The sequence below is a fragment of the Oncorhynchus nerka genome, linkage group LG14, assembly GCF_034236695.1.
Source record: "Oncorhynchus nerka isolate Pitt River linkage group LG14, Oner_Uvic_2.0, whole genome shotgun sequence".
Taxonomy (NCBI): Eukaryota; Metazoa; Chordata; class Actinopteri; order Salmoniformes; family Salmonidae; genus Oncorhynchus; species Oncorhynchus nerka.
The window spans coordinates 71,853,528-71,868,949 of record NC_088409.1 but is presented as its reverse complement, the minus strand read 5'-3'; the positions used below and the strand labels follow the sequence as shown (position 1 = coordinate 71,868,949).

The 15,422-nt window shown below is 51.5% G+C and overlaps 1 protein-coding gene across 1 annotated transcript in view; it reads right to left on the bottom strand.

The window, feature by feature from the left end:
- The window catches only part of LOC115141289 (membrane-associated phosphatidylinositol transfer protein 3-like), a 231,266-nt gene that overhangs the window by 67,331 nt on the left and 148,513 nt on the right, over nucleotides 1-15,422 (bottom strand). The window contains exon 9 of the mRNA XM_065000356.1: nucleotides 8,268-8,425. Coding sequence (XP_064856428.1) covers nucleotides 8,268-8,425 — 158 coding nt within the window. The remainder of the gene's footprint in view (nucleotides 1-8,267; nucleotides 8,426-15,422) is intronic.

The following is a 15,422-nucleotide window of genomic DNA, read 5'->3' as shown; positions in this document are numbered from 1 at the left end:
TCTTTATGTAGTGTGGTGTTGCTGCCATGCTGTTGTCTTAGGTCTCTCTTTATGTAGTGTTGTGTTGCTGCCATGCTGTTGTCTCAGGTCTCTCTTTATGTAGTGTTGTGTTGCTGCCATGCTGTTGTCTCAGGTCTCTCTTTATGTAGTGTTGTGTTGCTGCCATGCTGTTGTCTTAGGTCTCTCTTTATGTAGTGTTGTGTTGCTGCCATGCTGTTGTCTCAGGTCTCTCTTTATGTAGTGTTATGTTGCTGCCATGCTGTTGTCTCAGGTCTCTCTTTATGTAGTGTTGTGTTGCTGCCATGCTGTTGTCTTAGGTCTCTCTTTATGTAGTGTTGTGTTGCTGCCATGCTGTTGTCTTAGGTCTCTCTTTATGTAGTGTTGTGTTGCTGCCATGCTGTTGTCATGTGGTGTTGCTGCCATGCTGTTGTCTCAGGTCTCTGTTTATGTAGTGTTGTGTTGCTGCCATGCTGTTGTCTCAGGTCTCTCTTTATGTAGTGTTGTGTTGCTGCCATGCTGTTGTCTCAGGTCTCTCTTTATGTAGTGTTGTGTTGCTGCCATGCTGTTGTCTCAGGTCTCTCTTTATGTAGTGTTGTGTTGCTGCCATGCTGTTGTCTTAGGTCTCTCTTTATGTAATGTTGTGTTGCTGCCATGCTGTTGTCTTAGGTCTCTCTTTATGTAGTGTTGTGTTGCTGCCATGCTGTTGTCTTAGGTCTCTCTTTATGTAGTGTTGTGTTGCTGCCATGCTGTTGTCTTAGGTCTCTCTTTATGTAGTGTTGTGTTGCTGCCATGCTGTTGTCTTAGGTCTCTCTTTATGTAGTGTTGTGTTGCTGCCATGCTGTTGTCTTAGGTCTCTCTTTATGTAGTGTGGTGTTGCTGCCATGCTGTTGTCTCAGGTCTCTCTTTATGTAATGTTGTGTTGCTGCCATGCTGTTGTCTTAGGTCTCTCTTTATGTAGTGTTGTGTTGCTGCCATGCTGTTGTCTCAGGTCTCTCTTTATGTAGTGTTGTGTTGCTGCCATGCTGTTGTCTTAGGTCTCTCTTTATGTAGTGTTGTGTTGCTGCCATGCTGTTGTCTCAGGTCTCTCTTTATGTAGTGTGGTGTTGCTGCCATGCTGTTGTCTTAGGTCTCTCTTTATGTAGTGTTGTGTTGCTGCCATGCTGTTGTCTCAGGTCTCTCTTTATGTAGTGTTGTGTTGCTGCCATGCTGTTGTCTCAGGTCTCTCTTTATGTAGTGTTGTGTTGCTGCCATGCTGTTGTCTTAGGTCTCTCTTTATGTAGTGTTGTGTTGCTGCCATGCTGTTGTCTCAGGTCTCTCTTTATGTAGTGTTGTGTTGCTGCCATGCTGTTGTCTCAGGTCTCTCTTTATGTAGTGTTGTGTTGCTGCCATGCTGTTGTCTCAGGTCTCTCTTTATGTAGTGTTATGTTGCTGCCATGCTGTTGTCTCAGGTCTCTCTTTATGTAGTGTTGTGTTGCTGCCATGCTGTTGTCTTAGGTCTCTCTTTATGTAGTGTTGTGTTGCTGCCATGCTGTTGTCTTAGGTCTCTCTTTATGTAGTGTTGTGTTGCTGCCATGCTGTTGTCATGTGGTGTTGCTGCCATGCTGTTGTCTCAGGTCTCTGTTTATGTAGTGTTGTGTTGCTGCCATGCTGTTGTCTCAGGTCTCTCTTTATGTAGTGTTGTGTTGCTGCCATGCTGTTGTCTCAGGTCTCTCTTTATGTAGTGTTGTGTTGCTGCCATGCTGTTGTCTCAGGTCTCTCTTTATGTAGTGTTGTGTTGCTGCCATGCTGTTGTCTTAGGTCTCTCTTTATGTAATGTTGTGTTGCTGCCATGCTGTTGTCTTAGGTCTCTCTTTATGTAGTGTTGTGTTGCTGCCATGCTGTTGTCTTAGGTCTCTCTTTATGTAGTGTTGTGTTGCTGCCATGCTGTTGTCTTAGGTCTCTCTTTATGTAGTGTTGTGTTGCTGCCATGCTGTTGTCTTAGGTCTCTCTTTATGTAGTGTTGTGTTGCTGCCATGCTGTTGTCTTAGGTCTCTCTTTATGTAGTGTGGTGTTGCTGCCATGCTGTTGTCTCAGGTCTCTCTTTATGTAATGTTGTGTTGCTGCCATGCTGTTGTCTTAGGTCTCTCTTTATGTAGTGTTGTGTTGCTGCCATGCTGTTGTCTCAGGTCTCTCTTTATGTAGTGTTGTGTTGCTGCCATGCTGTTGTCTTAGGTCTCTCTTTATGTAGTGTTGTGTTGCTGCCATGCTGTTGTCTCAGGTCTCTCTTTATGTAGTGTGGTGTTGCTGCCATGCTGTTGTCTTAGGTCTCTCTTTATGTAGTGTTGTGTTGCTGCCATGCTGTTGTCTCAGGTCTCTCTTTATGTAGTGTTGTGTTGCTGCCATGCTGTTGTCTCAGGTCTCTCTTTATGTAGTGTTGTGTTGCTGCCATGCTGTTGTCTTAGGTCTCTCTTTATGTAGTGTTGTGTTGCTGCCATGCTGTTGTCTCAGGTCTCTCTTTATGTAGTGTTATGTTGCTGCCATGCTGTTGTCTCAGGTCTCTCTTTATGTAGTGTTGTGTTGCTGCCATGCTGTTGTCTTAGGTCTCTCTTTATGTAGTGTTGTGTTGCTGCCATGCTGTTGTCTTAGGTCTCTCTTTATGTAGTGTTGTGTTGCTGCCATGCTGTTGTCATGTGGTGTTGCTGCCATGCTGTTGTCTCAGGTCTCTGTTTATGTAGTGTTGTGTTGCTGCCATGCTGTTGTCTCAGGTCTCTCTTTATGTAGTGTTGTGTTGCTGCCATGCTGTTGTCTCAGGTCTCTCTTTATGTAGTGTTGTGTTGCTGCCATGCTGTTGTCTCAGGTCTCTCTTTATGTAGTGTTGTGTTGCTGCCATGCTGTTGTCTTAGGTCTCTCTTTATGTAATGTTGTGTTGTTGTGTTGCTGCCATGCTGTTGTCTTAGGTCTCTCTTTATGTAGTGTTGTGTTGCTGCCATGCTGTTGTCTTAGGTCTCTCTTTATGTAGTGTGGTGTTGCTGCCATGCTGTTGTCTCAGGTCTCTCTTTATGTAATGTTGTGTTGCTGCCATGCTGTTGTCTTAGGTCTCTCTTTATGTAGTGTTGTGTTGCTGCCATGCTGTTGTCTCAGGTCTCTCTTTATGTAGTGTTGTGTTGCTGCCATGCTGTTGTCTTAGGTCTCTCTTTATGTAGTGTTGTGTTGCTGCCATGCTGTTGTCTCAGGTCTCTCTTTATGTAGTGTTATGTTGCTGCCATGCTGTTGTCTCAGGTCTCTCTTTATGTAGTGTTGTGTTGCTGCCATGCTGTTGTCTTAGGTCTCTCTTTATGTAGTGTTGTGTTGCTGCCATGCTGTTGTCTTAGGTCTCTCTTTATGTAGTGTTGTGTTGCTGCCATGCTGTTGTCATGTGGTGTTGCTGCCATGCTGTTGTCTCAGGTCTCTGTTTATGTAGTGTTGTGTTGCTGCCATGCTGTTGTCTCAGGTCTCTCTTTATGTAGTGTTGTGTTGCTGCCATGCTGTTGTCTCAGGTCTCTCTTTATGTAGTGTTGTGTTGCTGCCATGCTGTTGTCTCAGGTCTCTCTTTATGTAGTGTTGTGTTGCTGCCATGCTGTTGTCTTAGGTCTCTCTTTATGTAATGTTGTGTTGCTGCCATGCTGTTGTCTTAGGTCTCTCTTTATGTAGTGTTGTGTTGCTGCCATGCTGTTGTCTTAGGTCTCTCTTTATGTAGTGTTGTGTTGCTGCCATGCTGTTGTCTTAGGTCTCTCTTTATGTAGTGTGGTGTTGCTGCCATGCTGTTGTCTCAGGTCTCTCTTTATGTAATGTTGTGTTGCTGCCATGCTGTTGTCTTAGGTCTCTCTTTATGTAGTGTTGTGTTGCTGCCATGCTGTTGTCTCAGGTCTCTCTTTATGTAGTGTTGTGTTGCTGCCATGCTGTTGTCTTAGGTCTCTCTTTATGTAGTGTTGTGTTGCTGCCATGCTGTTGTCTCAGGTCTCTCTTTATGTAGTGTGGTGTTGCTGCCATGCTGTTGTCTTAGGTCTCTCTTTATGTAGTGTTGTGTTGCTGCCATGCTGTTGTCTCAGGTCTCTCTTTATGTAGTGTTGTGTTGCTGCCATGCTGTTGTCTCAGGTCTCTCTTTATGTAGTGTTGTGTTGCTGCCATGCTGTTGTCTTAGGTCTCTCTTTATGTAGTGTTGTGTTGCTGCCATGCTGTTGTCTCAGGTCTCTCTTTATGTAGTGTTATGTTGCTGCCATGCTGTTGTCTCAGGTCTCTCTTTATGTAGTGTTGTGTTGCTGCCATGCTGTTGTCTTAGGTCTCTCTTTATGTAGTGTTGTGTTGCTGCCATGCTGTTGTCTTAGGTCTCTCTTTATGTAGTGTTGTGTTGCTGCCATGCTGTTGTCATGTGGTGTTGCTGCCATGCTGTTGTCTCAGGTCTCTGTTTATGTAGTGTTGTGTTGCTGCCATGCTGTTGTCTCAGGTCTCTCTTTATGTAGTGTTGTGTTGCTGCCATGCTGTTGTCTCAGGTCTCTCTTTATGTAGTGTTGTGTTGCTGCCATGCTGTTGTCTCAGGTCTCTCTTTATGTAGTGTTGTGTTGCTGCCATGCTGTTGTCTTAGGTCTCTCTTTATGTAATGTTGTGTTGCTGCCATGCTGTTGTCTCAGGTCTCTCTTTATGTAGTGTTGTGTTGCTGCCATGCTGTTGTCTCAGGTCTCTCTTTATGTAGTGTTGTGTTGCTGCCATGCTGTTGTCTCAGGTCTCTCTTTATGTAGTGTGGTGTTGCTGCCATGCTGTTCTCTTAGGTCTCTCTTTATGTAGTGTTGTGTTGCTGCCATGCTGTTGTCTCAGGTCTCTCTTTATGTAGTGTGGTGTTGCTGCCATGCTGTTGTCTCAGGTCTCTCTTTATGTAGTGTGGTGTTGCTGCCATGCTGTTGTCTCAGGTCTCTCTTTATGTAGTGTTGTGTTGCTGCCATGCTGTTGTCTTAGGTCTCTCTTTATGTAGTGTTGTGTTGCTGCCATGCTGTTGTCTTAGGTCTCTCTTTATGTAGTGTTGTGTTGCTGCCATGCTGTTGTCTCAGGTCTCTCTTTATGTAGTGTTGTGTTGCTGCCATGCTGTTGTCTCAGGTCTCTCTTTATGTAGTGTTGTGTTGCTGCCATGCTGTTGTCTCAGGTCTCTCTTTATGTAGTGTTGTGTTGCTGCCATGCTGTTGTCTTAGGTCTCTCTTTATGTAGTGTTGTGTTGCTGCCATGCTGTTGTCTCAGGTCTCTCTTTATGTAGTGTTGTGTTGCTGCCATGCTGTTGTCTCAGGTCTCTCTTTATGTAGTGTTGTGTTGCTGCCATGCTGTTGTCTCAGGTCTCTCTTTATGTAGTGTTGTGTTGCTGCCATGCTGTTGTCTCAGGTCTCTCTTTATGTAGTGTTGTGTTGCTGCCATGCTGTTGTCTCAGGTCTCTCTTTATGTAGTGTTGTGTTGCTGCCATGCTGTTGTCTCAGGTCTCTCTTTATGTAGTGTTGTGTTGCTGCCATGCTGTTGTCTCAGGTCTCTCTTTATGTAGTGTTGTGTTGCTGCCATGCTGTTGTCTTAGGTCTCTCTTTATGTAGTGTTGTGTTGCTGCCATGCTGTTGTCTTAGGTCTCTCTTTATGTAGTGTTGTGTTGCTGCCATGCTGTTGTCTTAGGTCTCTCTTTATGTAGTGTGGTGTTGCTGCCATGCTGTTGTCTCAGGTCTATCTTTATGTAATGTTGTGTTGCTGCCATGCTGTTGTCTTAGGTCTCTCTTTATGTAGTGTTGTGTTGCTGCCATGCTGTTGTCTCAGGTCTCTCTTTATGTAGTGTTGTGTTGCTGCCATGCTGTTGTCTTAGGTCTCTCTTTATGTAGTGTTGTGTTGCTGCCATGCTGTTGTCTCAGGTCTCTCTTTATGTAGTGTGGTGTTGCTGCCATGCTGTTGTCTTAGGTCTCTCTTTATGTAGTGTTGTGTTGCTGCCATGCTGTTGTCTCAGGTCTCTCTTTATGTAGTGTTGTGTTGCTGCCATGCTGTTGTCTTAGGTCTCTCTTTATGTAGTGTTGTGTTGCTGCCATGCTGTTGTCTCAGGTCTCTCTTTATGTAGTGTTATGTTGCTGCCATGCTGTTGTCTCAGGTCTCTCTTTATGTAGTGTTGTGTTGCTGCCATGCTGTTGTCTTAGGTCTCTCTTTATGTAGTGTTGTGTTGCTGCCATGCTGTTGTCTTAGGTCTCTCTTTATGTAGTGTTGTGTTGCTGCCATGCTGTTGTCATGTGGTGTTGCTGCCATGCTGTTGTCTCAGGTCTCTCTTTATGTAGTGTTGTGTTGCTGCCATGCTGTTGTCTCAGGTCTCTCTTTATGTAGTGTTGTGTTGCTGCCATGCTGTTGTCTCAGGTCTCTCTTTATGTAGTGTTGTGTTGCTGCCATGCTGTTGTCTCAGGTCTCTCTTTATGTAGTGTTGTGTTGCTGCCATGCTGTTGTCTTAGGTCTCTCTTTATGTAATGTTGTGTTGCTGCCATGCTGTTGTCTTAGGTCTCTCTTTATGTAGTGTTGTGTTGCTGCCATGCTGTTGTCTCAGGTCTCTCTTTATGTAGTGTTGTGTTGCTGCCATGCTGTTGTCTCAGGTCTCTCTTTATGTAGTGTGGTGTTGCTGCCATGCTGTTGTCTTAGGTCTCTCTTTATGTAGTGTTGTGTTGCTGCCATGCTGTTGTCTCAGGTCTCTCTTTATGTAGTGTGGTGTTGCTGCCATGCTGTTGTCTTAGGTCTCTCTTTATGTAGTGTTGTGTTGCTGCCATGCTGTTGTCTCAGGTCTCTCTTTATGTAGTGTTGTGTTGCTGCCATGCTGTTGTCTCAGGTCTCTCTTTATGTAGTGTTGTGTTGCTGCCATGCTGTTGTCTTAGGTCTCTCTTTATGTAGTGTTGTGTTGCTGCCATGCTGTTGTCTCAGGTCTCTCTTTATGTAGTGTTGTGTTGCTGCCATGCTGTTGTCTCAGGTCTCTCTTTATGTAGTGTTGTGTTGCTGCCATGCTGTTGTCTCAGGTCTCTTTATGTAGTGTTGTGTTGCTGCCATGCTGTTGTCTCAGGTCTCTCTTTATGTAGTGTTGTGTTGCTGCCATGCTGTTGTCTCAGGTCTCTCTTTATGTAGTGTTGTGTTGCTGCCATGCTGTTGTCTCAGGTCTCTCTTTATGTAGTGTGGTGTTGCTGCCATGCTGTTGTCTTAGGTCTCTCTTTATGTAGTGTTGTGTTGCTGCCATGCTGTTGTCTCAGGTCTCTCTTTATGTAGTGTTGTGTTGCTGCCATGCTGTTGTCTCAGGTCTCTCTTTATGTAGTGTGGTGTTGCTGCCATGCTGTTGTCTTAGGTCTCTCTTTATGTAGTGTTGTGTTGCTGCCATGCTGTTGTCTCAGGTCTCTCTTTATGTAGTGTTGTGTTGCTGCCATGCTGTTGTCTCAGGTCTCTCTTTATGTAGTGTTGTGTTGCTGCCATGCTGTTGTCTCAGGTCTCTCTTTATGTAGTGTTGTGTTGCTGCCATGCTGTTGTCTCAGGTCTCTCTTTATGTAGTGTTGTGTTGCTGCCATGCTGTTGTCTCAGGTCTCTCTTTATGTAGTGTGGTGTTGCTGCCATGCTGTTGTCTTAGGTCTCTCTTTATGTAGTGTTGTGTTGCTGCCATGCTGTTGTCTCAGGTCTCTCTTTATGTAGTGTTGTGTTGCTGCCATGCTGTTGTCTCAGGTCTCTCTTTATGTAGTGTGGTGTTGCTGCCATGCTGTTGTCTTAGGTCTCTCTTTATGTAGTGTTGTGTTGCTGCCATGCTGTTGTCTCAGGTCTCTCTTTATGTAGTGTGGTGTTGCTGCCATGCTGTTGTCTTAGGTCTCTCTTTATGTAGTGTTGTGTTGTCTCCCTTGTCATGATGTGTGTTTTGTCCTTTATTTTAATTGTATTATTTATTATTTTTAATCCCAGCCCCCGTCCCTGCAGGAGTCCTTTTGCCTTTGGGTAGGCCGTCATTGTAAATAAGAATTTGTTCTAAACTGACTTGCCTAGTTAAATAAAGGTTAAAATAAAAATAAATTAAAAAATACGTATATTTGTAGTCTAGAAAGGCTCTAAAAAGCTGCATCTGCTGTATGTAGTAGAATTATGAACTAGTGGTCTTTTCAAGCAAAATAAGTATGAAGATGGATCTGGTCCATCAGAGAGGTAGCTAAACATTGTGGGGAAGGAGTTGCATCAGGGACTGCCTAGACACAGAGGTGTGTGAGAAGTGTGTGTGTTTCTCCAACAACACCTACCCTGGACAGCAGGCAGTACCGTGCGTCTCATGGCCAACACCAGACCCAGTGGACAGCCCAGCAGGAAACATTCAGAGACCTCAAAGTCAAACCTCCCTGGGTTCAAAATCAGACTACTGCTGCTGCCGGGGCGCAGGTCCACCCCCTCCTGCATCAGACTGGGAGAAGAGGAAGGAGAGAGGGAGTAACAGAGGGAGGGGTGGAAGGAGAGAGGGAGTCGCAGAGGGAGGGGTGGAAGGAGAGAGGGAGGTGCAGAGGGAGGGGTGGAAGGAAAGAGGGAGTCGCAGAGGGAGGGATGGAAGGAAAGAGGGAGTCGCAGAGGGAGGGATGGAAGGAAAGAGGGAGTCGCAGAGGGAGGGATGGAAGGAGAGAGGGAGGTGCAGAGGGAGGGGTGGAAGGAGAGAGGGAGGTGCAGAGGGAGGGGTGGAAGGAGAGAGGGAGGTGCAGAGGGAGGGTGGAAGGAAAGAGAGAGTCGCAGAGGAGGGATGGAAGGAGAGAGGCAGGTGCAGAGGGAGGGATGGAAGGAGAGAGGGAGGTGCAGAGGGAGGGATGGAAGGAGAGAGGCAGGTGCAGAGGGAGGGATGGAAGGAGAGAGGGAGATGCAGAGGGAGGGATGGAAGGAAAGAGGGAGTCGCAGAGGGAGGGATGGAAGGAGAGAGGGAGTCGCAGAGGGAGGGATGGAAGGAGAGAGGGAGGTGCAGAGGGAGGGGTGGAAGGAGAGAGGGAGGTGCAGAGGGAGGGATGGAAGGAGAGAGGGAGGTGCAGAGGGAGGGATGGAAGGAGAGAGGCAGGTGCAGAGGGAGGGTGGAAGGAGAGAGGGAGGTGCAGAGGAGGGTTGGAAGGAGAGAGGGAGGTGCAGAGGGAGGGTTGGAAGGAGAGAGGGAGTTGCAGTGGGAGGGGTGGAAGGAGAGAGGAGGTGCAGAGGGAGGGTTGGAAGGAGAGAGGGAGGTGCAGAGGGAGGGTTGGAAGGAGAGAGGGAGGTGCAGTGGGAGGGTGGAAGGAGAAAGGGAGGTGCAGAGGGAGGGGTGGAAGGAGAAAGGGAGGTGCAGAGGGAGGGTTGGAAGGAGAGAGGGAGGTGCAGTGGGAGGGATGGAAGGAGAGAGGGAGGTGCAGAGAGAGGGGTGGAAGGAGAAAGGGAGGTGCAGAGGGAGGGGTGGAAGGAGAAAGGGAGGTGCAGAGGGAGGGTTGGAAGGAGAGAGGGAGGTGCAGTGGGAGGGATGGAAGGAGAGAGGAGGTGCAGAGAGAGGGGTGGAAGGAGAGAGGGAGGTGCAGAGGGAGGGTGGAAGGAGAGAGGGAGGTGCAGAGAGAGGGGTGGAAGGAGAGAGGGAGGTGCAGAGAGGGGTGGAAGGAGAGAGGGAGGTGCAGAGGGGGGGTGGAAGGAGAGAGGGAGGTGCAGAGAGAGGGGTGGAAGGAGAGAGGGAGGTGCAGTGGGAGGGTGGAAGGAGAGAGGGAGGTGCAGAGGCAGGGATGGAAGGAGAGAGGCAGGTGCAGAGGGAGGGATGGAAGGAGAGAGGGAGGTGCAGAGGGAGGAGTGGAAGGAGAGAGGGAGGTGCAGTGGGAGGGTTGGAAGGAGAGAGGGAGGTGCAGAGGGAGGGTTGGAAGGAGAGAGGGAGGTGCAGAGGGAGGAGTGGAAGGAGAGAGGGAGGTGCAGTGGGAGGGTTGGAAGGAGAGGGAGATGCAGTGGGAGGGTTGGAAGGAGAGAGGGAGGTGCAGAGAGAGGGGTGGAAGGAGAGAGGGAGGTGCAGAGGAGGAGTGGAAGGAGAGAGGGAGGTGCAGAGAGAGAGGTGGAAGGAGACAGGGAGGTGCAGAGGAGGAGTGGAAGGAGAGAGTGAGGTGCAGAGAGGGTTGGAAGGAGAGAGGAGATGCAGTGGGAGGGTTGGAAGGAGAGAGGGAGGTGCAGAGAGAGGGGTGGAAGGAGAGAGGGAGGTGCAGAGGGAGGAGTGGAAGGAGAGAGGGAGGTGCAGAGAGAGAGGTGGAAGGAGACAGGGAGGTGCAGAGGGAGGAGTGGAAGGAGAGAGTGAGGTGCAGAGAGAGGGTTGGAAGGAGAGAGGCAGGTGCAGAGGGAGGAGTGGAAGGAGAGAGGGAGGTGCAGAGGGAGGGATGGAAGGAGAGAGGCAGGTGCAGAGGGAGGGATGGAAGGAGAGAGAGATGCAGAGGGAGGGATGGAAGGAAAGAGGGAGTCGCAGAGGGAGGGATGGAAGGAGAGAGGAGTCGCAGAGGGAGGGATGGAAGGAGAGAGGGAGTGCAGAGGGAGGGGTGGAAGGAGAGAGGGAGGTGCAGAGGGAGGGATGGAAGGAGAGAGGAGGTGCAGAGGGAGGGATGGAAGGAGAGAGGCAGGTGCAGAGGGAGGGATGGAAGGAGAGAGGGAGGTGCAGAGGAGGGGTGGAAGGAAAGAGGGAGTCGCAGAGGGAGGGATGGAAGGAAAGAGGGAGTCGCAGAGGGAGGGATGGAAGGAGAGAGGGAGTGCAGAGGAGGGATGGAAGGAGAGAGGGAGGTGCAGAGGGAGGGATGGAAGGAGAGAGGGAGGTGCAGAGTGAGGGATGGAAGGAGAGAGGGAGGTGCAGAGGAGGGGTGGAAGGAGAGAGGGAGTCGCAGAGGGAGGGATGGAAGGAAAGAGGGAGGTGCAGAGGGAGGGTTGGAAGGAGAGAGAGGAGGTGCAGAGGGAGGGTTGGAAGGAGAGAGGGAGGTGCAGTGAGAGGGGGTGGAAGGAGAGAGGGAGGTGCAGAGGGAGGGATGGAAGGAGAAAGGAGTGCAGAGGGGTGCAGAGGGAGGGGTGGAAGGAGAGAGGGAGGTGCAGAGGGAGGGTTGGAAGGAGAGAGGGAGGTGCAGAGGGAGGGTTGGAAGGAGAGAGGGAGTTGCAGTGGGAGGGTGGAAGGAGAGAGGGAGGTGCAGAGGAGGGTTGGAAGGAGAGAGGGAGGTGCAGAGGAGGGTTGGAAGGAGAGAGGGAGGTGCAGAGGGAGGGTTGGAAGGAGAGAGGGAGGTGCAGTGGGAGGGTGGAAGGAGAAAGGGAGGTGCAGAGGGAGGGGTGGAAGGAGAAAGGGAGGTGCAGAGGGAGGGTTGGAAGGAGAGAGGGAGGTGCAGTGGGAGGGATGGAAGGAGAGAGGGAGGTGCAGAGAGAGGGTGGAAGGAGAGAGGGAGTGCAGAGGGAGGAGTGGAAGGAGAGAGGGGAGGTGCAGAGAGAGGGGTGGAAGGAGAGAGGGAGGTGCAGAGAGAGGGGTGGAAGGAGAGAGGGAGGTGCAGAGGGAGGAGTGGAAGGAGAGAGGGAGGTGCAGAGAGGGGTGGAAGGAGAGAGGGAGGTGCAGTGGGAGGGGTGGAAGGAGAGAGGGAGGTGCAGAGGCAGGGATGGAAGGAGAGAGGCAGGTGCAGAGGGAGGGATGGAAGGAGAGAGGGAGGTGCAGAGGGAGGAGTGGAAGGAGAGAGGGAGGTGCAGTGGGAGGGTTGGAAGGAGAGAGGGAGGTGGAGAGGGAGGGTTGGAAGGAGAGAGGGAGGTGCAGAGGGAGGAGTGGAAGGAGAGAGGGAGGTGCAGTGGGAGGGTTGGAAGGAGAGAGGGAGATGCAGTGGGAGGGTTGGAAGGAGAGAGGGAGGTGCAGAGAGAGGGGTGGAAGGAGAGAGGGAGGTGCAGAGGGAGGAGTGGAAGGAGAGAGGGAGGTGCAGAGAGAGAGGTGGAAGAAGACAGGGAGGTGCAGAGGGAGGAGTGGAAGGAGAGAGTGAGGTGCAGAGAGAGGGTTGGAAGGAGAGAGGCAGGTGCAGAGGGAGGATGGAAGGAGAGAGGGAGGTGCAGAGAGAGGAGTGGAAGGAGAGGGAGGTGCAGTGGGAGGGATGGAAGGAGAGAGGGAGGTGCAGTGGGAGGAGTGGAAGGAGAGAGGAGGTGCAGAGGGAGGAGTGGAAGGAGAGAGGGAGGTGCAGAGGGAGGAGTGGAAGGAGAGAGGGAGGTGCAGTGGGAAGGGTGGAAGGAGAGAGGCAGGTGCAGAGGGAGGGGTGGAAGGAGAGAGGGAGGTGCAGAGGAGGGGTGGAAGAGAGAGGGAGGTGCAGTGGGAGGAGTGGAAGGAGAGAGGGAGGTGCAGAGGGAGGAGTGGAAGGAGAGAGGGAGGTGCAGAGGGAGGAGTGGAAGGAGAGAGGGAGGTGCAGAGAGAGGGGTGGAAGGAGAGGGAGGTGCAGTGGGAGGGATGGAAGGAGAGAGGCAGGTGCAGAGGGAGGGGTGGAAGGAGAGAGGGAGGTGCAGAGGGAGGAGTGGAAGGAGAGAGGGAGGTGCAGTGGGAGGGATGGAAGGAGAGAGGCAGGTGCAGAGGGAGGGTGGAAGGAGGAGAGGGAGGTGCAGTGGGAGGGTTGGAAGGAGAGAGGGAGATGCAGTGGGAGGGTTGGAAGGAGAGAGGGAGGTGCAGAGAGAGGGGTGGAAGGAGAGAGGGAGGTGCAGAGGGAGGAGTGGAAGGAGAGAGGGAGGTGCAGAGAGAGAGGTGGAAGAGAGGGAGGTGCAGAGGGAGGAGTGGAAGGAGAGAGGGAGGTGCAGAGAGAGAGGTGGAAGGAGACAGGGAGGTGCAGAGGGAGGAGTGGAAGGAGAGAGTGACGTGCAGAGAGAGGGTTGGAAGGAGAGAGGCAGGTGCAGAGGGAGGAGTGGAAGGAGAGAGGAGGTGCAGAGAGGAGTGGAAGGAGAGAGGAGGTGCAGTGGGAGGGATGGAAGGAGAGAGGAGGTGCAGTGGGAGGAGTGGAAGGAGAGAGGAGGTGCAGAGGAGGAGTGGAAGGAGAGAGGGAGGTGCAGAGGGAGGAGTGGAAGGAGAGAGGGAGGTGCAGTGGGAAGGGTGGAAGGAGAGAGGCAGGTGCAGAGGGAGGGGTGGAAGGAGAGAGGGAGGTGCAGAGGAGGGGTGGAAGGAGAGAGGGAGGTGCAGTGGGAGGAGTGGAAGGAGAGAGGGAGGTGCAGAGGGAGGAGTGGAAGAGAGGGAGGTGCAGAGGAGGAGTGGAAGGAGAGAGGGAGGTGCAGAGAGAGGGGTAGAAGGAGAGAGGGAGGTGCAGTGGGAGGGATGGAAGGAGAGAGGCAGGTGCAGAGGGAGGGGTGGAAGGAGAGAGGGAGGTGCAGAGGGAGGAGTGGAAGGAGAGAGGGAGGTGCAGTGGGAGGGATGGAAGGAGAGAGGCAGGTGCAGAGGGAGGGGTGGAAGGAGAGAGGGAGGTGCAGTGGGAGGGTTGGAAGGAGAGAGGGAGATGCAGTGGGAGGGTTGGAAGGAGAGAGGGAGGTGCAGAGAGAGGGTGGAAGGAGAGAGGGAGGTGCAGAGGGAGGAGTGGAAGGAGAGAGGGAGGTGCAGAGAGAGAGGTGGAAGGAGACAGGGAGGTGCAGAGGGAGGAGTGGAAGGAGAGAGTGAGGTGCAGAGAGAGGGTTGGAAGGAGAGAGGCAGGTGCAGAGGAGGAGTGGAAGGAGAGAGGGAGGTGCAGAGAGAGGAGTGGAAGGAGAGAGGGAGGTGCAGTGGGAGGGATGGAAGGAGAGAGGGAGGTGCAGTGGGAGGAGTGGAAGGAGAGAGGGAGGTGCAGAGGGAGGAGTGGAAGGAGAGAGGGAGGTGCAGAGGGAGGAGTGGAAGGAGAGAGGGAGGTGCAGTGGGAAGGGTGGAAGGAGAGAGGCAGGTGCAGAGGGAGGGGTGGAAGGAGAGAGGGAGGTGCAGAGGGAGGGGTGGAAGGAGAGAGGGAGGTGCAGTGGGAGGAGTGGAAGGAGAGAGGGAGGTGCAGAGGAGGAGTGGAAGAGAGGGAGGTGCAGAGGGAGGAGTGGAAGGAGAGAGGGAGGTGCAGAGGGAGGGGTGGAAGGAGAGAGGGAGGTGCAGAGGGAGGGATGGAAGGAGAGAGGAGGTGCAGAGGGGGAGTGGAAGGAGAGAGGGAAGTGCAGTGGGAGGGATGGAAGGAGAGAGGCAGGTGCAGAGGGAGGGGTGGAAGGAGAGAGGGATGTGCAGAGGGAGGGATGGAAGGAGAGAGGGAGGTGCAGAGGGAGGAGTGGAAGGGGAGAGGAGGTGCAGTGGGAGGGATGGAAGGAGAGAGGGAGGTGTAGTGGGAGGGATGGAAGGAGAGAGGGAGGTGCAGAGGGAGGGGTGGAAGGAGAGAGGGAGGTGCAGAGGGAGGAGTGGAAGGAGAGAGGGAGGTGCAGTGGGAGGGATGGAAGGAGAGAGGGAGGTGAAAGAGAAAAGAGAGGCAGAGAGAAAAATTATAAACCAAATCTTCGAATGTTGCAAAAGAGTGAGACGAGGGAGGCTGACTCAAATTTAAATACAAGCCTGCATCTCAGTCACTCAGTATAATGGATTTTGACAACTCAGTCCACTGTGTGTGTCCTGAGTGGGCAGGGGAAATAACAGGTTGGTTGAGCCTGTGTGTGGTAAGCATATGTTATCTGGGAGAGGAGACCGGGGCTTTAGTAGAGCCCTTGACCATTCTGACTCAGTCTGAAAAGCTCTCCTCTCTCTCTTTGGCAGAGCAGAGAGACAGATGGGGCTTGCGGATGTTTGAACAGCCAAGCTAGCCTTAAACCCACTGACTGGCTATAAATCTACACACCCTGAAGACCCTCCAGTCCAACCAAAACTAAGAGTGAAGGATTATGGTCTGTGGCCAGCCCAAGAGGGAAAATCAACCCGCCTTGGATTGCTGGTTGCTCTCTTTGTCTTTCGTCTTCCTACTGCCTGCCTCTCTCACTTGCTCTAATTTCTGACCTCCTTTCCTGCCCTCCAGACCCCACCTCTTTCTGCTGGGGTCTGAACGCCATAGGCTGTTGTCTCATTGGCAAAGAGAGAGATAGAGTTGGAATGAGAGAGTGAAGGAAAGAGAGATAGAGAGATTCAGATTCAGAAAACTTTGTCCTCAGAGTCAATTCATTTTGCAGCAGTCATAGAACATATCACACATACAAAATGTAATAAATAGCAAAGGATATTTACAAGGCAGTAGGCAGGGTAAGTATAGATTCATTCTGCAAGTGCTAAAGTGCAATTAGTCCAACATTTTGTTAAGCTGCAGAATTGCATTCTGAATAAAAGAGTACTTGGCCCTATTTCTTTTAACCGTAGGTCGTCTGTACCTGAGGCTAGAGGGAAGGAGCTGGAAATCGGAGTGGAGTGGGTGAGAGGAGTCAACCCCTTTTATTGGCCTTCTGGAGGGCTATGCCCAGGTAGAGAGATGACAGTTCTT